Source organism: Salmo trutta, chromosome 6 (genome assembly GCF_901001165.1).
Source record: "Salmo trutta chromosome 6, fSalTru1.1, whole genome shotgun sequence".
In the NCBI taxonomy this organism is placed as follows: Eukaryota; Metazoa; Chordata; class Actinopteri; order Salmoniformes; family Salmonidae; genus Salmo; species Salmo trutta.
In genome coordinates, this window is record NC_042962.1 from 57,811,486 (window position 1) to 57,831,485 (window position 20,000).

A 20,000-nucleotide genomic window follows, 5' to 3' on the forward strand; every position below is an offset into this window, starting at 1 on the left:
CAATGCTGACTATTGATGTACTGCAAAGCTTAAGATCAGGGGTCGGAGGTTAGGGGTAAGGGTTAGGAGGTTTCCTGCTATCTACTGACTGCATGGTATTGTACAATGTATTGCAGGTGGACAGTCTGAAGAGGGCCTTCTCCAAAGCGAATATAGAGAAGAAGATGAACAAGATTGTGTCACAGGAGAAACGAGAGAAGATGAAGAAGAGCCTGACACCCAACCACCCGAAGAGCTCCTCCTTCAAAGTGTCCCCTCTCACGTTCAGCATCAAGAAGGTCAGTACACACACACACACACACACACACACACACACACACACACACTCACACTGTTGTGGATTCATCTGACATGACTACGTCCTGCTGTAACAGAATCGTAAGTCTGAGGGTCAACCTGAAGCAGAGGTGGAGGCCTCATCCCAGACCGGGGTCTCGCCTACTGCCGTGGCCTCCATCGAGATCTCCCCGCTGGCCAGTCCTGATGAGGAGGTCCTCTTCACCGAGGTGCAGTCCCAACTGGCTCCAGGGCTGGAGGAGTTCAAGGCTGAGGCTTTGGTGATGGAAGAGGTGGCTGTCAGTGAAGTTCCAAAATCTGACGAAATTCCAGAATCCAACGGTTTTTCTGATTCCAAACCGTTCCTAGAATCCGACGTTCCTGAGGCGGATGTGGATCTGTCGGTTATGACGGAGGGAGTGAGCGAGGAGTACACTCTCTCTGCCACGCTCCCGCATGATGCCTTCCACTCTATCTCGCCCTTCGATGAGGAAGACAGGGAGGAAAAGGTGCAGAGGGAGAAAGAGTAGGAGAAGGAAGGAGAGAAAGAGTAGGAGAAGGAAGGAGAGAAGGAAGTGTAGAAGGAGGTGGAGGAGAAGGAAGAGGAGAAATAGGTGGAGGAGAAGGAAGAGGAGTAGGAGAAGGAGGGGAGACTTGTGGAAGAGGAGGCCGAGCTGTCAAAGTCCCCTAAAACACACACACACAAAATAAATACACATATACCTATTCCCTAAAATACATCCCCATTCCCACTCCCACACTCTGTCCATCATCCTCTAAAAAACTCAGACAGACCCTCTGTTCAAAAACACACATTCACACGCACACAATTACAGTTCATTTCTGTGTGTCTTCCTGTATGTCATTGTGTGCAATGTGTGTGTGTGTGTGTGTCAGGGGCAGATGTCTGTTTCACATGTGAAAAAGGATGATGAAGTTGTTAAAAAGGTATAATTATCTACTCATGCTACTGCTTAAAGTTTAAACCTAAACGTATATTTGTGTATGTAAGATGCTAACTTTGTTTGACCTAATAGATACAATTCAAGCCAATCAGTACAACACTTGTCATAATACTAGCTACAGATAACGTGATCTAACCAAAGATTTTTGGTATCCATTACTGTCCGTTACAGGTTTGCCTATAGAAAACACTGCCATATATTTTTCAACTGACCTGGTATTGGCGATACTGTCTTCCATCTCGATTCTGGGAAACAGTTATTTTAGAAATGTTTCTATCCAGTGGCAGGTGGTTCTATAAAAAACACTGAAAACTCAGATAGTAAATCCATGTTTTGTACCACGCAAGGAGGATTCTTGCGGACATCTAGAATTTTCCTGCATCTTTGACAGAACTAGTCATTTCTATGCGAAGCGGCCGCGGCCAGACAGTGTGTCACGTTAAAACAAAGCTCTACACACATTGATACAAAACATGGATTTCCTATCTTTCTGAGGTTTCTCTGCTGTTTGTAGAACTACCTGCAACTGGACATGGACATTTATAAGATAACTGCTTTGCAGAATCGAGAACGAAGATAGAACTCCCAGTGATGGATAGCAAAAATCTTTGGTTATATCACATTATCTGGTATACAATCTGTAGCTATCATCATTCATGATCCTCGAATATCTTAGTACTGTATCATCTCTCAGTGAATGTATAGAAAACATAGAGAGATATAGCATGGCAACAGTTGATAATAAAACATTATAAAGGTTCATACCACAGGGTGGTGGCACCTTAATTGGGGAGGACGGGCTTCTGGTAATGGCTCGAGCAGAATAAGTGGATTAGCATCAAATACATCAAACACATGGTTTCCATGTGTTTGATGCCATTCCGTTCACTCCGTTCCAGCCATTACAATGAGTCGTCCTCCCCTCCGCAGCCTCCCCTGGTTCATACAAAATGTACAACAGGTAATAATGCATTATTGTGTATCTGTCGGCTTCAAGTAAAGTGTTAGTGAAGTTAGTGTAGCCTATGTAGTCTTCTCTTATTTCACTGGTGCCAAAGAAACTCCTCTTCAATATATTGTCCAGATTGTTAAAACTGTGATTGTCATGTTTCTTGCTCTTATATAAAAAAAGAAGCTATCTCCAGAATCCTTAGAATTCTAAATAAAAACATGGAAACTGTCCTCCTCCTCTCTCTTTATTTCCTCCTGTTGGGGATTTGTTTATTTGGATTAGGCTAGATTATGGACATATAGACTACAAATTAGACAGCTATTGGTTGTCCTGTTCATTACAGCCACAGTGCATAATATTTCCAGTAATTTCAAGTAGTAAAATACACACCTTGAATTTGAGCCATATGATCAAGTGCTATTTGCATGTGAAAATGTGCTTCAAGCTCAAGGCCTACCTTCCACTTTGATGGTGTGATGGAAAATGTTATGTTTGTGCTTTTCTAATAACCAATTTCTGTGTTCTGTTTGTGCTTTTCTAATAAGCAGTTTATGTGTTCATGCAAGTGACTGAATCCTCATTATCAGTATCTGCAATTTGGCAGTATGCCCTGAACCTTGTTTTGAGAACAAAAGGATATCTCAGTTTCATGGTTTCAGCTTGGACAGAAGAAGCCTCGTGAGGTATTGGTCTGTCACATGCATGAACCAAACGTTAATGATTAATTCATTATGAATAATAAGCTAAATCATGCCTATGTAACGTAAGCAGTATATAAGAGATCTAACGGGACTGCCTCGAAAGAGCTCCTGACAGACGTGCACTATGGTGCATCAAGTTTGTTGGAACCTCTCCAGTTAACTGTTAATAAACAAAGATTCATTTAAGATTGACTTTGAGTGTCCCTGTGTATAATTGCCACAACAATGGCATGCATGCACACATCTCAACAAACTGTAACAGGCTATCTGTAACGGCTGTCGTCTGAAGAAGTGGACCAAGGTGCAGCGGAGTTAGTGTTCATTATTAGAATTTATTACAAACAACGTGAACACTATACAAAACAAGAAAAGAGAAAACCGACAGCCAACAGTCCTGTCTGGTACAAAACACTGACAGAAACAATTACCCACAAAACCCAAAGGAAAAACATGCTCCTTATGTGTGACTCCCAATCAGCAGCAACGAGCTTCAGCTGTGCCTGATTGGGAGCCACACGGCCCAAAACAAAGAAATACAAAAACATAGAAAAAGGAACATAGAACGCCCACCCAATGTAACACCCTGGCCTAACCAAAATAAAGAACAAAAAACCCCTCTCTATGGCCAGGGCGTTACAGTACCCCCCCCCCAAAGGTGCGGACTCCGGCCGCAAAACCTGACTCTGAAGGGGAGGGTCCGGGTGGGCCTTCTTACGGCGGCGGCTCAGGTGCGGGACGTGGCTTCTGCTCCACCCTTGGCGTCGCCCTCTTAGGTGGCGCACCTGGCCGCGTCGAAGGTCTGGTGGGCGACCCTGACTGCGCCCGGCTGGCGGGCGGCGATGGTTGCGCCCGTCTGGCGGGCGACCTTGGTTGCGCCCGGCTGGCGGGCGGTGATGGTTGCGCCCGGCTGGCGGGCGACCCTGGTTGCGCACGGCTGGCGGGCGGCGATGGCTGCGCCCGGCTGGCGGGCGACCCTGGTTGCGCGCGGCTGGCGGGCGGCGATGGCTGCACCTGGCTGGCGGGCGGCGATGGCTGCGCCTGGCTGGTGGGCGTCCCTGGCGGCTCCGGCGGCACTGACCCAGGATTCACCAGGCTGGGGAGATATGAAGGAGGCCTGGCCCTGGGCGCAGGCACAGGACTCACCAGTCTGGCGGGCGGCTCCGGGCTGGCGGGCGGCTCTGGCGGCTCTGGCCTAGGATTCACCAGGCTGGGGAGACATGATGGAGGCCTGGCCCTGGGCACAGGCACAGGACTCACCAGGCTGGGGAGACATGACAGAGGCCTGGCCCTAGGCGTAGGCACAGGACTCACCGGGCTAGCGGGCGGCTCTGACTGCTCTGGACAGGTGGGCGGCTCTGGCGGCTCCGGACAGGCGGGCGGCTCTGGCGGCTCCGGACAGGCGGGCGGCTCTGGCGGCTCCGGACAGGCGGGCGGCTCTGGCGGCTCCGGACAGGCGGGCGGCTCTGGCGGCTCCGGACAGGCGGGCGGCTCTGGCGGCTCCTGACTGGCGGGCAGCTCTGGCGGCTCCTGACTGGCGGGCGGCTCTGGCGGCTCCTGACTGGCGGGCGGCTCTGGCGGCTCCTGACTGGCGGGCGGCTCTGGCGGCTCCTGACTGGCGGGCGGCTCTGGCGGCTCCGGACTGGCGGGCAGCACTGGCGGCTCCGGACTGGTGAGACCCACTGGAGGCCTAGTCCTGGGAGGTGGCACAGGACGGACCAGGATGGGGAGACCCACTGGTAGCCTGGACCTAGGAGGAAGCACAGGACGGACCAGGATGGGCAGACCCACTGGAGGCTGGGTCCTGGGAGGTGGCACAGGACGGACCAGGCTGGAGAGATCCACTGGAGGCCTGGTCCGAGGAGGAGGCACAGGATAAACCGGGCTGTGGGGGAGCACTGGAGTTCTAGCCTTTACGCTCTTTACCCATACTCCAGGCTGACTGCCCACTTTGGCCCGGCACGGGCGGAGAGCAGGCATTGGGCGAACTGGACCCTCCCAGCGCTCTGGAGACACAGTACGCAACGCCGGCGCAGGATAACCTGGACCGAGGAGGCGCACTGGAGACCAGACGCGCTGAGCTGGCACCATCCGCCCTGGCTCGATGCCTGCACTCACATGGCACTTGCGGGGGGCTGGCCTATAGCGCACCGGGCTATGATCGCGTACTGGGGACACCGTGCGCTTTACCGCATAACACGGTGCCTGACCAGTACTGCGCTGCCTGCCGTAAGCACGGGGAGTTGGCCCAGAATTCCTTCCTGGTTCCGCCACACTCCCCGTGTGCCCCCCCATTTTTTGGGGGGCTGCCTCTCGTGCCTGTTGCGCTCCCTCTCCTCATACCAGCGCCTCTCAGCTCTCGCCGCCTCGATCTCCCACTGCGGGCGGCGATAATCCCCAGCTTGAGCCCATGGTCCTTTACCGTCCAGGATTTCCTCCCAAGTCCACGATTCCAGATAGCTCCCCTCCTGGTTATTCTCCTTGCGTTGCTCCCTTCTCCGCTGCTTGGTCTTCTTGTGGTGGGTAATTCTGTAACGGCTGTCGTCTGAAGAAGTGGACCAAGGTGCAGCGGAGTTAGTGTTCATTATTAGAATTTATTACAAACAACGTGAACACTATACAAAACAAGAAAAGAGAAAACCGACAGCCAACAGTCCTGTCTGGTACAAAACACTGACAGAAACAATTACCCACAAAACCCAAAGGAAAAACATGCTCCTTATGTGTGACTCCCAATCAGCAGCAACGAGCTTCAGCTGTGCCTGATTGGGAGCCACACGGCCCAAAACAAAGAAATACAAAAACATAGAAAAAGGAACATAGAACGCCCACCCAATGTAACACCCTGGCCTAACCAAAATAAAGAACAAAAAACCCCTCTCTATGGCCAGGGCGTTACACTATCGTAACCTGTCCAGTAGATAGCCAAATGCTGGCCTATTCAAAGCTCTGTATCAAGGCACAAGGCGAGACTCAAACGCAGACACAGGAGGCAGGTGGTTGGAGTCTTACAATGTTTATTAAACCAAAGGGTTAGGCAAGAGAATGGTCGTGGACAGGCAAAAAGGTCAAAACCAGATCAGAGTCCAGGAGGTACAGAATGGCAGACAGGCTCATGGTCAGGCAGATGGGTACAAAGTCCAGAAACAGGCAAGGGTCAAAACTGTGAGGACTAGAAAAAGGAGAATGCAAAAAGCATGAGAACGGGAAAAATGCTGGTTGACTTGGAAACATACAAGACGAACTGGCACAGAGAGACTGTCACGACTTCTGCCGAAGTCGATGCCTCTCCTTGTTCGGGCGGTGTTCGGCGGTCGACGTCACCGGTCTTCTAGCCATCGCCGATCCATTTTTCATTTTTCATTTGTTTTGTCTCATTTTCCCACACACCTGGTTCTCATTTCCCTCATTATGTGTTGTGTATTTAACCCTCTGTTTCCCCCATGTCTTTGTGTGGTATTGTTTATCTGTTTTCATGTATGCGCACGTTAGGCTGGTTGTGCTGGGTTATGTTCAACCTGTATTTGTATTTCGTGTTCATTTGTGCCGTGTGCTTTTGGTTCGCCAAATAAAAGGCCCCGTTTTGTTACCAAATAGCTGCTCTCCTGCACCTGACTTCCTACAGCCCTTCACGCATACCTTGACAGAGACAGGAAACACAGTGATAAATACACTGGGGAAAACAAGCGACACCTGGAGGAGGACTGGTGAAACTGATCAGGGTGTGACACTCTGAGCATCAGACCTGGTCAAATTAGGTCAAACTTGAACGTATTGAAGCAATTTTGAGGGCTAGCCCCGACCGGGATTTGGAACACGAGTCCAGTCGACTGTCAAGACAACACCTTAACTGTTATGCCATAGGGTCCAAACCGCTTGAAGAGGTTGCTAGGTGTTGGAGTAAGGTCGCTATGCTTCTCTATACCAAGTCTCTCCCATATACCCGCGTCAACGATGGCTTCACAGGCATCATCCCACTTCTGACACCAGTGTAACAATTTCAGGGGTAGCCCAACCAGGACTCGAACCCAGGTACAGTGACTGTCAAAACAACACCTTAACCATTACACGAAGATGTACAAACCTCTTGACGAGGTCGCTAGGTGCTGGGCAGTAGCGGTGCGTGAGTAAAATCACTGGGGAAGCCAAGCCAGGAAAAAAAGCCACATCTGTCTGGTGGAGTCCACAAAGCATATTGTGTAATAAACAGTTACATGACCTACAGCATGGTCAATCAAGTTAATGTTTCCAACATTTTCCGACTACTAAACAACTATTGATTGAGAACACTGGAGAGGTAACACAAGTCGCTAAGAAAATAGGAGCTGCCTCCACTATTCCAGCACCATTTCAACTTCAACATTTCAACATCATCAAATTACCTCTGCTTAGTCTAATACAATGACAACTAAAAGATTCAAAAAACAATTTAGTCCAATCAGTGTAAGCTAAATATGATGTGGCTGTCCATGGTACTAATTTCTCTAACTCTCTCTCTCTCTCTCTGTGTGTGTGTGTGTGTGTGTGTGTGTGTGTGTGTGTGTGTGTGTGTGTGTGTGTGTGTGTGTGTGTGTGTAAAAAGAAACATGTTGACTCATCCTACTTTTAAAGAAACGCCGATGCCATCCTCCTCTCTTTCATGTTGTCAAAATGTTTTATGACTCTGTCATACAGTACACAATTTTAGTTTTTGTTGTCCAAGACTACCTGGCTAAAATGCTAGCTTGCTAGCCTAACTTCGATTCATAAGCAACGATTAGCCAGCTTGTTAATATTAGCCTACTACAGCTAGGTACATATTAAACTTCCATCCTCTCAGGCCAGAGGCACAATGTATGAATTTATTGTTGGATCAGAATCGCCGTTATAATCATTGGTCTGTACGGAGAATTTAATAAAACCACGAGTCCAAATCCCTATCTCCGCTCATGGATAATCTACAGAAGGGCCTATTTTAGCTAGCTAGCTAGCCACTGGAGGACAACAAAACAACGAGATGCAATTTTTTTTGCTGTCAATGACATTTGGCTTGATGTGATGTGATTGGTGTGAAGCCAAATCCAAACTGGCTTCCCTTGACACTTTTTTTTGATGGGCCAGGACCAGTTGAGGCCAAATGCTTGCTGGCTTCACTTAGATTCAATGCTACAGGCGGCAACAATATCCTACTCTTTTTGACCAGACAGCATCAGATATATGGGCTAGACATATAGAGACAGAGGGGCACTGTTTTCGTCACTCTGATATTTTCTCCAGTGAAATATATTCAGCCTCTTGCGAACTGAAGGAATATTATGAAACACAGAAACAAAGACACATTATTTTTTAAGGGTTTTTTCTTGGTACATTTTTGGGGAAGCCTGGCTTCTATTGGCATCCATTAATACACTGGTGCTGGGTTAAGGTCGCTACAGTATTTTGGTATTTTTGGAGGTCAATCACGTGATGATGTAGGAGATCAAACATGGCTGCACCCTGCTCCTATAGCCTTTCACAGTGTACTCCTAAACAAACTTTACAAACTTTTGAGTTGTACATTGATGAGTGTTTCAACAGAGTGCACAATGCAAATCTTAAAAGTATTTGAGGTCCACTTCATTTGGCTTATAGTAGTTGTCACCAACCTTTTCTGAGTCAAGATCACTTTTGCGGTCAAAAAGCAAGCCAAGATCTACCGCTCAGATTTGTAAACTTGACTTACATTTTTTTAAATTATTATTATTATTTCCCTTTTTTCTCCCCAATTGGTAGTAGTTAGTCTTGTCTCATCGCTGCAACTCCCGTACAACTCGGGAGAGGCGAAGGTCGAGAGCCGCGCGTCCTCCGAAACACAACCCAACCAAACCGCACTGCTTCTTGACACAGCGCACATCCAACCCGGAAGCCAGCCGCACCAATGTGTCGGAGGAAACACCGTACACCTGGCTACCTGGTCAGCGTGCACTACGCCCGGCCCGCCACAGGAGTCGCTAGTGCGCGATGAGACAAGGGTATCCCTGCCGGCCAAACCCTCCCTAACCCAGACGACGCTGGGCCAATTGTGCGTCGCCCCATGGACCTCCCGGTTGCGGCCGGCTGCGACAGAGCCTGAGCTCGAACCCAGAGTCTCTGGCACAGGCACAGCCTTAGACCACTGCGACCGGGAGCATTTATTTATTTATTTATTCCAGTCAATTGAAATGTGCTCCCTAGTGGTGCAGTGGTCTAAAGCACTGCATCTCAGTGCTTGGGGTGTCACTACAGACACCCTGGTTCAAATCCAAGCTGTTTCACAACTGGTTGTGTTTGGGAGTCCCATGGGGCAGAGCACAATTGACCTGGGTTTGGCCATCGTAAATATTTTACATTTACATTTTAGTCATTTAGCAGACGCTCTTATCCAGAGCGACTTACAGTAGTGAATGCATACATTTCATACATATTTTTTTCCCCCGTACTGGTCCCCCGTGGGAATCAAACCCACAACCCTGGAGTTGCAAACACCATGCTCTACCAACTGAGCCAACAAATAAGAATTTGTTCTTAACTGACTTGCCTAGATAAATAAAGGTTACATTTAAAAATCCATTCATTATGCAGATTAATCAGCTTCTTGATATGCCACACATGTAAAGTGGATGGATTATCTTGACAAAGGAGAAATGCTCACGAACAGGGCTGTAAACAAATTTGAGCAAAATAATATTTTTGTGCATATGGAAAATATCAGGGACCTTTTATTTCAGCTCATGAAACATGGGACCATTATCACAGCATATTGGCTATATGCCTGGCCGGCTAATATTGTTATTCTCAGATCATATTTAAAACTCAGCCTTTGATAACAAAATAGATCAGACGTTGTAGCACTTGTGAGGCACAGCTGAACATAAATAACGTGCAAATAATTTGCTTTTTACTTGACTGGACTGATGGTACCTGCATCTGTAAGGGTGCTTTCAAGACAACTCGGGATTCTGGAAAAAAAAGAGGTAAAATGATGACGTCATCTTCAGGTTGGAAAGTCGGAGCTCTAGAAAATGCTGGATGATTGGATGACCGTTCAAAGCGATTTTTCTTGGTACATTTTTTCCCAGAGTTCCCAGTTGTGAAGTCGGATGTCTGAGATTAGGTAAAACAGATAAGAGGTAAAAACAGAAGTCTGAGACGCACTGAAGTCAGAAGTCTGAGATTCCCAGTTGTTTTGAACACTGTATTAGTCTCAGCGAAGGGAGGGAGAGAGCAGCAGAGGGTCCGCCTCTCACGGTCCCTGCTCTCTCCTTTTCCTCCAGTGAGTCTGACCAGAGAGAGGGGACACCATCTTCCACCTGATGGCGAAACTCGAGTCACACCACATCTGCCTCATACACAAATTCATGTTGTCCTATGACCAGAGAAATTGAAATATTCCTTGATATTAAAATAGACATGAGGAGCTGCTAATAATAATAAAAACGCCGGGCTATTGATTCACTTGGCTACTCCTTCATTGCAGCTGCAGCACCAGTGGAAGTAGAGAAAATCATGTTTTATGTTTTGTAGTAGTGTTGAATAAAAACAGTCATAAAAACAGCAGCTCTTCGCTGTTTTCTCTGAAAGTCTCTCTGGTCATTGTCTTAAAAGTGATGAAATCTTACATTGGATAGTATCAAACTTTGCTGTGGCATTGGTCGTGGAAGCTGTAGTCACAGTGATTTGAGCTATCCGATTGGTCAGCACAGTAAGCACACTCGATTTAGCCACAGAACTCGGGTAGGCAAAGTTTGTCTTTTCATTAAATAATAAAAAATTGGACCACTTTGCCCAGCTGGTGCGCAGGGCATCTGAATTAAGTGCACCTCCCGCCAACAGCACAACACGTAAAAAAAATAAGCGCAAACCGTTATCATTGGCTTTTCTACAGAAATGTTTCATGATCGACTAGGAATGCCTTGAAGATCGACCAGACCACTGGTTCATAGTTTGCATTTTTTCTTTGCCTACTAAATTAAGATCTAAACCAAAGATTGACCACCGCCCGTCGTTTCAAATGGGAACAAATGAGTCACAGTGCGCAGAACAAGCAAGGAGATGGGCAGAGCCAAGCACGATTTAGCGAGATCCTATTGGCGCGTTGTAGCATACATTTGAATAGTTACGTTCGGGAACTCAATTCGCCTTTGCACTCCTTTTAAACAATGCCATTTTTTTTCTCTACTTTAGCAAAGGCTAAAGTCTACAAAACGTAGTCCACTATGTTCGTAACACATTTTAGTTTGGGCAACAGAAAACTGTATTGAGATCAAATGTTTAATCGATGAGAAAACCTGCATAATTTCGGCCAAAATCCATCTCGTTCCAGCTTCTCCCACTGCCGGACAAGTGGCTTCCTACTCACTACCATATTTGGTAGTTAGTGGAAACGCCAACCGGATGCTTCACATTTATACATCCGGGGAAATATCTGTCTAATTGTTCTGTCAGTGGCTAAACACAAACTGAAGTTTCCAACCAGTTACTGGCGGTAATGAACGGGTTTCCTCCGCCGTCGTAAAGAGAAGAAGAAAATCCTCGGTTGCTCTCGACAAAACGTCAGATGACAGGCGAATCTAAACAATAATAAATACACACCCCACCAGATTAGTTATACACACCATATGCCAGGGTTATAATTTACGGGGTGAAGGATGGCATTTATAACGGCAAACTGGAATCCGCTCGGGGAAGCGTTTTACAGGTAAGCAGATTTTAGCTAGCTAGTTGTGTTAGCTTGCTCACATGCCCAGAATCTTTGCAAAATGCTAACGTTAGCTAGCTAGATACCAAGAAATGACAACTCTTGTCAGGCTGGCACTAAAGCCATCTTCCTTCCTTGCTACTTGCCGTAATGCTTTGCTCAATAAAAACAAAGTAACGTTAAGTTCAATATTATTAGCTAATGCTCTGCAATAATTTAGGCTTCCCTAGCTAGCCATCTAGCAAATCATGTGACAACTGTCATTAATATTTAGGGGGTGTGTGTGTGTGTGTGTGTGTGTGTGTGTGTGTGTGTGTGTGTGTGTGTCTACAGGAAGATCGAGCTGTATGAGATGGGATGGAGCTTGAGAGATGGGCTCAAGGAATGCCTGGTGGCAGCAGCCCCATACGGGGGACCGATCGGTGAGTACATACACACACACACACACACACCGATATGATGGAGCAGAGAGAATCACTTGCACAATTTGGACAAACTCACATTGTTGCAAAATATTTATAATCTACAACATGTGTATTCTAACCACATATCTAATTAAAGAAGCATGTTTCTCTCTCCATCTGTCTATCCCTCCCTCCATCTATTTCCCTTCATCACCATCTCTCTCTCAGCTCTCCTAAGACAGTCACAGAGGCCTTCCTCCAGCGCACGGCCCCAGCTGGAGATCTACTCCTCCTCAGGCACGAACATGGCCAGCTTCCCGGTACACATTTACATTTAAGTCATTTAGCAGACGCTCTTATCCAGAGCGACTTACAAATTGGTGCATTCACCTTATGATATCCAGTGGAACAACCACTTTACAATAGTGCATCTAAATCTTTTAGGGGGGGGGGGGTTAGAAGGATTACTATATCCTATCCCAGGTATTCCTTAAAGAGGTGGGGTTTCAGGTGACTCCGGAAGGTGGTGATTGACTCCGCTGTCCTGGCGTCGTGAGGGAGCTTGTTCCGCCATTGGGGTGCCAGAGCAGCGAACAGTTTTGACTGGGCTGAGCGGGAACTGTGCTTCCTCAGAGGTAGGGGGGCCAGCAGGCCAGAGGTGGATGAACGCAGTGCCCTTGTTTGGGTGTAGGGCCTGATCAGAGCCTGAAGGTACGGAGGTGCCGTTCCCCTCACAGCTCCGTAGGCAAGCACCATGGACTTGTAGCGGATGCGAGCTTCAACTGGAAGCCAGTGGAGAGAGCGGAGGAGCGGGGTGACGTGAGAGAACTTGGGAAGGTTGAACACCAGACGGGCTGCGGCGTTCTGGATGAGTTGTAGGGGTTTAATGGCACAGGCAGGGAGCCCAGCCAACAGCGAGTTGCAGTAATCCAGACGGGAGATGACAAGTTCCTGGATTAGGACCTGCGCCGCTTCCTGTGTGAGGCAGGGTCGTACTCTGCGAATGTTGTAGAGCATGAACCTACACACACACACACACACTTAGTCACTCTTTCTCTGTCTGTCCCTCCCTTTCTCCGTCCCTCTGGTTTCTCCAGTGGAAGAGTGGCCCAGTGAGACAGCTGGGTTGGACAGTGTGTGATGACCTGCTGTGTATCCAGGAGGATGGCACTGTCCTCATCTACGACCTGTTTGGTGCCTTCAAAAGACACTTCAGCATGGGCAACGTGAGCACACATAACACAAACAACATGCTAAAAACATGATCATCCACCTGACGTGTGTGTCTTTGACAGGAGGTGGTTCAAAACCAGGTGCTGGAAGCCAAGGTGTTCCACTCTCCCTACGGAACCGGTGTTGCCATAGTAACGGGAGCCTCACGCGTCACCCTGGCCACGAACATTGACGACCTGAAGCTGAGGAGACTCCCGGACGTCCCAGGTGTGTGTACATGTGTGTATGTCAAATCCTGTCGGTCCTCAATTCCAAATGACATTTATCACTATTTAATTGATTAATTGGTGTGTTTTCCTCCAGGCCTCCAGGGGGCACCCTCCTGCTGGGCAGTGCTGACTCAGGACAGACAGACCAAAGTGCTGCTGGCCAACGGAACTGACCTCTACATACTGGACAACACATCCTGCACCCCTGTGGTGAGACAAACACACACAACTTATTCATTACTGTGTCTAATCATCCTTGCTCTCTCACCTCTAACTGTGTGTGTGTGTGTGTGTGTGTGTGTGTGTGTGTGTGTGTGTGTTCCAGACCCCTCCAGGCCTCTCTCCCCAGGCCTGTAGCATTGTGAACATGGCTGTGTCATTCAGCTATAAGTACCTGGCTCTGTTCACAGACTCTGGACACCTGTGGATGGGCTCAGCCAACCTCAAGGTAACATGGATTACTATCCCTCATACTGTATGGCTCCATGTATTATCTATACACACCAGTGGTCCTCAACCCATCCAGGCATTCCCAGTCTTATCACAGGTTATCTAGGTTGCCAGGCAGCCGTAGAGTGTAAATAGCTCTGGTGTGGGGAGTGCTGACCATTTTGGGCCAAGAGTTTTTTCCTGGTCAAGTTACATAGTCAGTAGAAGCCACGCCCTGTATATCAGACATGTCTAATGTAGATGTGTATTATGGTAGTCTGCTACTGACTGTTGTTTGTTCCCCAGGACAAGCTGAGTGAGGTGGACACCAAGGTGAGGACCCCTCCTAAACAGATGGTCTGGTGCAGAAGGCCAAAGAGCCAGCAGCCCTCTGTGGTCATCATGTGGGACAGGCTCCTACTGGTGGCCGGAGAGTGTACAGACACCATCCAGTATCCTTCAGCTCACAGCAGTTATGCAAGTTAGCTCAGCTAGCTTGTTCCTGTTAGCTCAGCTAGCTTGTTCCTGTTAGCTCAGCTAGCTGGTTCCTGTTAGCTCAGCTAGCTGGTTCCTGTTAGCTCAGCTAGCTGGTTCCTGTTAGCTCAGCTAGCTGGTTCCTGTTAGCTCAGCTAGCTGGTTCCTGTTAGCTCAGCTAGCTGGTTCCTGTTAGCTCAGCTAGCTAGTTCCTGTTGGTTTGTTACTGTTAAAGGTAAAATTAGCAATATGACATCAAATGTACAGTTAGCAATTCTGCTCACAGACATCAACACAAGCATAATAAAAATTTGCCACTGATTCAAATGTGTGCCCTCTCATGGAGCCTTAACCAGTGTTTAGATACACTCTGGATGAGGATTGTGTGTGTGTAGCAGAGCTGGATGGAGTAAGGATCGTAGGAGGGTCCAGGCATGAGCTGCTGCAGGAGGTGCCCTCAGCCTGCCAGGACATCTTTAAAATCGCCTCCATGGCTCCTGGAGCTTTACTACTGGAGGCACACAAGGAGTACGAGGTACGTGTCTGTGTCTGGGAGGTACGTGTCTGGGAGGTACGTGTCTGTGTCTGGGAGGTACGTGTCTGGGAGTTAGGTGTCTGTGTCTGGGAGGTACGTGTCTGTGTCTGGGAGGTACGTGTCTGTGTCTGGGAGGTACGTGTCTGTGTCTGGGAGGTACGTGTCTGTGTCTGGGAGGTACGTGTCTGTGTCTGGGAGGTAACTGTCTGTGTCTGGGAGGTAACTGTCTGTGTCTGGGAGGTAACTGTCTGTGTCTGGTCCTGTGACTGTAACAGCTTTTCACTTTACTGGATACATGTAATGGAGGAGATGGTTTTGTGTGTGTGTGTGTGTGTGTGTGTGTGTGTGTGTGTGTGTGTGTGTGTGTGTAGAAGTCCAGTCAGAAGGCAGATGAGTACCTGAGAGAGATAAAGGAACAGAGTGTATTGGGGGAAGCGGTGAGACAGTGTGTGGAGGCTGCTGGGTATGAACATGAACCAGAGACCCAGAAAACACTGCTCAGGGTAAGACACACACTATCTCTCTCTACCTTGCTCTCTTTCTCTCCTTGTCTCTCTCTCCCTATGTCTTTCTCTCTCACTTCTTCTCTCTCTTTCTCATCTATTCCTGCATGTTAAGTTGAAGATCACAAGATCAAAATGAGTCGGTCCACAGATATATTCATGTTTTTCTCCCCCACTCCCTCCCTCTCTCCCTCCCTCTCTCCCTCCCTCTAGGCTGCGTCCTTTGGAAAGTGTTTTCTCAGTAACTACCCACCAGAGCCGTTTGTCAGTATGTGTCGAGACCTGAAAGTTCTCAACTCTGTCCGAGACTACACTGTGGGGATCCCCCTCACACACACACAGTACAAACAGATGACTGTTCAGGTCCTCATTGACAGGTAACACCCCAGGTGTGTGTGTGGGTGTGTGTTTACACGGTGTGTGTGTGTGTGTGTGTTTACTCTCTGCACACATGTTAAACAGGTTGGTGTACCGTAAGCTGTATCCCCTGGCCATTGAGATCTGTCGCTATCTGAAAACACCAGAGTACCAGGGAGTCAGCAGAGTTCTCAAACACTGGGCCTGCTGCAAGGTGAGCCGGAGGGGCTGGTTTTACTGCATCTATGTTCTTAACATGCTCTAACAGGTACAGTGCTGTGAAAAAGGATTTGCCCCCATTAAAATGTTCTCTACTTTTGCTTATATTTGATACTGAATCTTATCAGATCTTCAACCAAAACCTAATATTAGATAAAGGGAACCTGAATGAACAAATAACACAATGACATTGTTCATAAACAAAGTAAGTAACACCCAATGCCCCTGTGTAAAAAAGTAATTTCCCCCTTACACTCAATAACTGGTTGTACCACCTTTAGCTGCAATGACTCCAACCAAACACTTCCTGTAGTTGTAGATCAGTCTCTCATGTCACTGTGGAGGAATGTTGGTCCACTCTTCCATGCAGAACTGCTGTAACTTGTGGGTTTTCAAGCATGAACTGCTTGTTTCAAGTCCTGCCACAACATCTCAATTGGGATTAGGTCTGAACTTTGACCAAAAAAGTGATACTTTTGACTCATCTGTCCATAGAACATTCTTCCAAGAGTCTTGATGATCATCCAGGTGCTTTTTGTCAAACTTGAGTCAACTCTTTGGACGACATGGTTCCCATTATGTCTGCCGAAAACCAAACACTGCATTCCACAGTAAGAACCTCATACCAACGGTCAAGCATGGTGGTGGTAGTGTGATGGTTTGGGGATCAAATCAAATGTATTTATAAAGCCCTTCTTACATCAGCTGATATCTGAAAGTGCTGTACAGAAACCCAGCCTAAAACCCCAAACAGCAAGCAATGCAGGTGTAGAAGCACGGTGGCTAGGAAAAACTCCCTAGAAAGGCCAAAACCTAGGAAGAAACCTAGAGAGGAACCAGGCTATGAGGGGTGGCCAGTCCTCTTCTGGCTGTGCCGGGTGGAGATTATAACAGAACATGGTCAAGATGTTCAAATGTTCATAAATGACCAGCATGGTCAAATAATAATAATCACAGTAGTAGGGTGCAACAGGTCAGCACCTCAAGAGTAAATATCAGTTGGCTTTTCATAGCCAATCATTGAGACATTCAGGGATGCTTTGCTGCCTCCGGACCTGGACGACTTGCCTTAATAGAAGGAACCATGAATTCTGCTCTGTATCAGAATGTCAGGCCATCCGTCTGTGAGCTGAAGCTGAAGTGCAGCTGGGTCATGCAGCAAGACAATGATCCAAAACACACAATCAAGTCTACATGAAAATGGCTAAAAAGCAACACATTTGAAGTTTTGGAATGGCCTGTTCAAAGTCCAGACCTAATTCCAATTGAGATGTTGTGGCAGGACTTGAAACAAGCAGTTCATGCTTGAAAACCCACAAGTTAAAGCAGTTCTGTATGGAAGAGTGGACCAACGTGAGAGACTGATCTACAACTACAGGAAGTGTTTGGTTGGAGTCATTGCAGCTAAAGGTGGTACAACCAGTTATTGAGTGTAAGGGGGAAATTACTTTTTTCACAGGGGCATTGGGTGTTACTTACTTTGTCAATAAAAAAATATATATATTTTGGGGTTATTTGTGTACTCAGGTTCCTTTTATCTAATATTAGGTTTTGGTTGAAGGTCTGATGACATTCAGTATCAAAAATATAGAAAATCAAAAGGGGGGCCGGCACTGTATCTCTTGAGATTTAAATTAAACTGTCTGTCTGTCTGTCTGTCTGTCTGTCTGTCTGTCTGTCTGTCTGTCTGTCTGTCTGTCTGTCTGTCTCAGGTCCAGCAGAAAGAAGAGCCTGATGAGTCCATAGCACATGCTGTCAGTATGAAGCTGGGTGAGGCAGCAGGAATCTCCTACTCTGAGATCGCTGCCAGAGCATATGAGTGTGGCAGGACGGAACTGGCCATCAAGGTACTACACACACACACACACACACACACACACACCAGCAGGCCTGAATTGACTATCAAGGGACAGCCACACCTTAGCCTCACTTGCTTCCAACACAAGAGAGAGTGATTTAAAGAGGCAATCCAAAAGACATCATTGGATGGAATAGAATGTTACCTCTCCTCTCTTTCCCTCTGTCACCCCCCTCTCTTTCCCTCTGTCACCCCCCCCTCTCTTTCCCTCTGTCACCCCCCCCTCTCTTTCCCTCTGTCACCCCCCCCTCTCTTTCCCTCTGTCACCCCCCCTCTCTTTCCTCTGTCACCCCCCCTCTCTTTCCCTCTGTCACCCCCCTCTCTTTCCCTCTGTCACCCCCCTCTCTTTCCCTCTGTCACCCCCCTCTCTTCCCTCTGTCACCCCCCCTCTCTTTCCCTCTGTCACCCCCCCCTCTCTTTCCCTCTGTCACCCCCCCTCTCTTTCCCTCTGTCACCCCCCCTCTCTTCCCTCTGTCACCCCCCCTCTCGTTCACCCCTCTCTTTACCTCTGTCACCCCCCCTCTCTTCCCTCTGTCACCCCCCCTTTCTTTCCCTCTGTCACCCCCCCCTCTTTCCCTCTGTCACCCCCCTCTCTTTCCCTCTGTCACCCCCCCTCTCTTTCCCTCTGTACCCCCCCTCTCTTTCCCTCTGTCACCACCCTCTCTTTCCCTCTGTCACCCCCCTCTCTTTCCCTCTGTCACCCCCCTCTCTTTCCTCTGTCACCCCCCCTCTTTCCCTCTGTCACCCCCCTCTTTCCCTCTGTCACCCCCCCTCTTTCCCTCTGTCACCCCCCCTCTCTTTCCCTCTGTCACCCCCCCCTCTCTTTCCCTCTGTCACCCCCCCTCTCTTTCCCTCTGTCACCCCCCCTCTCTTTCCCTCTGTCACCACCCTCTCTTTCCCTCTGTCACCACCCTCTCTCCTCCCCTCTGTCACCACCCCTCTTTCCCTCTGTCACCCCCCCTCTTTCACCCCCCCTCTCTTCCCTCTGTCACCCCCCCTCTCTTTCCCTCTGTCAACCCCCCCTCTCTTTCCCTCTGTCACCACCCTCTCTTTCCCTCTGTCACCCCCCCTCTTTCACCCCCCCCCTCTCTGTTCCACTCTGTCACCCCCCCTCTCTTTGCCCGCTGGTCACCCCCCCTCTTTCCCTCTGTCACCCCCCTCTCTTTCCCTCTGTCTCCCCCCTCTCTTTCCCTCTGTCTCCCCCCTCTCTTTCCCTCTGTCACCCCCCCTCTCTTTCCCTCTGTCCCCCCCCTCTCCTTCCCCTCTCTCCCCCCCCCCCCTCTCTTCCCTCTGTCACCCCCCCTCTCTTTCCCTCTGTCACCCCCCCCCTCTCTTTCCCTCTGTCACCCCCCCTCTCTTTCCCTCTGTCACCCCCCCTCTCTTTCCCTCTGTCACCCCCCCTCTCTTTCCCTCTGTCACCCCCCCTCTCTTTCCCTCTGTCACCCCCCCTCTCTTTCCCTCTGTCACCACCCTCTCTTTCCCTCTGTCACCCCCCCTCTTTCCCTCTGTCACCCCCCCCTCTTTCCCTCTGTCACCACCCTCTCTTTCCCTCTGTCACCCCCCTCTCTTTCCCTCTGTCACCCCCTCTCTTTCCCTCTGTCACCACCCCCTCTTTCCCTCTGTCACCCCCCCTCTCTTTCCCTCTGTCACCCCCCCTCTTTCCCTCTGTCACCCCCTCTCTTTCCCTCTGTCTCCCCCCTCTCTTTCCCTCTGTCTCCCCCCTCTCTTTCCCTCTGTCACCCCCCCTCTCTTTCCCTCTGTCACCCCCCCTCTCTTTCCCTCTGTCACCCCCCCTCTCTTTCCCTCTGTCACCCCCCCTCTCTTTCCCTCTGTCACCCCCCCTCTCTTTCCCTCTGTCACCACCCTCTCTTTCCCTCTGTCACCACCCTCTCTTTCCCTCTGTCACCACCCTCTCTTTCCCTCTGTCACCCCCCTCTCTTTCCCTCTGTCACCACCCTCTCTTTCCCTCTGTCACCACCCTCTCTTTCCCTCTGTCACCCCCCCCCTCTTTCCCTCTGTCACCACCCCCTCTCTTTCCCTCTGTCACCCCCCCTCTCTTTCCCTCTGTCACCCCCCTCTCTTTCCCTCTGTCACCCCCCCTCTCTTTCCCTCTGCCTCCCCCCTCTCTTTCCCTCTGCCTCCCCCCTCTCTTTCCCTCTGTCACCCCCCCCTCTCTTTCCCTCTGTCACCCCC

The 20,000-nt window shown here is 49.0% G+C and overlaps 2 protein-coding genes across 2 annotated transcripts in view; both read left to right on the plus strand.

Moving 5' to 3' along the window:
• The first annotated feature begins 9 nt into the window (after positions 1–9).
• LOC115196440 (caveolae-associated protein 2) lies at positions 10–2,423 on the plus strand. The gene is made up of 2 exons (XM_029757272.1): positions 10–278; positions 375–2,423. The coding sequence occupies exons 1-2, from the start codon at positions 93–95 to the stop codon at positions 804–806; spliced, it is 618 nt and encodes a 205-aa protein (XP_029613132.1). The 5' UTR covers positions 10–92; the 3' UTR covers positions 807–2,423.
• An 8,916-nt stretch (positions 2,424–11,339) lies between these two features.
• Positions 11,340–20,000, plus strand: part of LOC115196441 (vacuolar protein sorting-associated protein 16 homolog) — a 13,688-nt gene continuing 5,027 nt past the window's right edge. The window contains exons 1-13 of the mRNA XM_029757273.1: positions 11,340–11,586; positions 11,920–12,008; positions 12,219–12,310; positions 13,088–13,216; positions 13,286–13,430; positions 13,527–13,642; positions 13,758–13,880; positions 14,168–14,313; positions 14,699–14,870; positions 15,242–15,373; positions 15,587–15,750; positions 15,836–15,944; positions 17,662–17,796. Of these exons, the coding sequence (XP_029613133.1) occupies positions 11,537–11,586; positions 11,920–12,008; positions 12,219–12,310; positions 13,088–13,216; positions 13,286–13,430; positions 13,527–13,642; positions 13,758–13,880; positions 14,168–14,313; positions 14,699–14,870; positions 15,242–15,373; positions 15,587–15,750; positions 15,836–15,944; positions 17,662–17,796 (1,602 nt within the window). The 5' untranslated portion in view covers positions 11,340–11,536. The remainder of the gene's footprint in view (positions 11,587–11,919; positions 12,009–12,218; positions 12,311–13,087; positions 13,217–13,285; positions 13,431–13,526; positions 13,643–13,757; positions 13,881–14,167; positions 14,314–14,698; positions 14,871–15,241; positions 15,374–15,586; positions 15,751–15,835; positions 15,945–17,661; positions 17,797–20,000) is intronic.

Coding starts and splice junctions, on each gene's coding strand:
- LOC115196440 (XM_029757272.1), top strand. CDS start 93: ATGGTATTGTACAATGTATTGCAGGTGGACAGTCTGAAGAGGGCCTTC. Junction 279..374: donor TCACGTTCAGCATCAAGAAG/GTCAGTACACAC, acceptor CTGCTGTAACAG/AATCGTAAGTCTGAGGGTCA.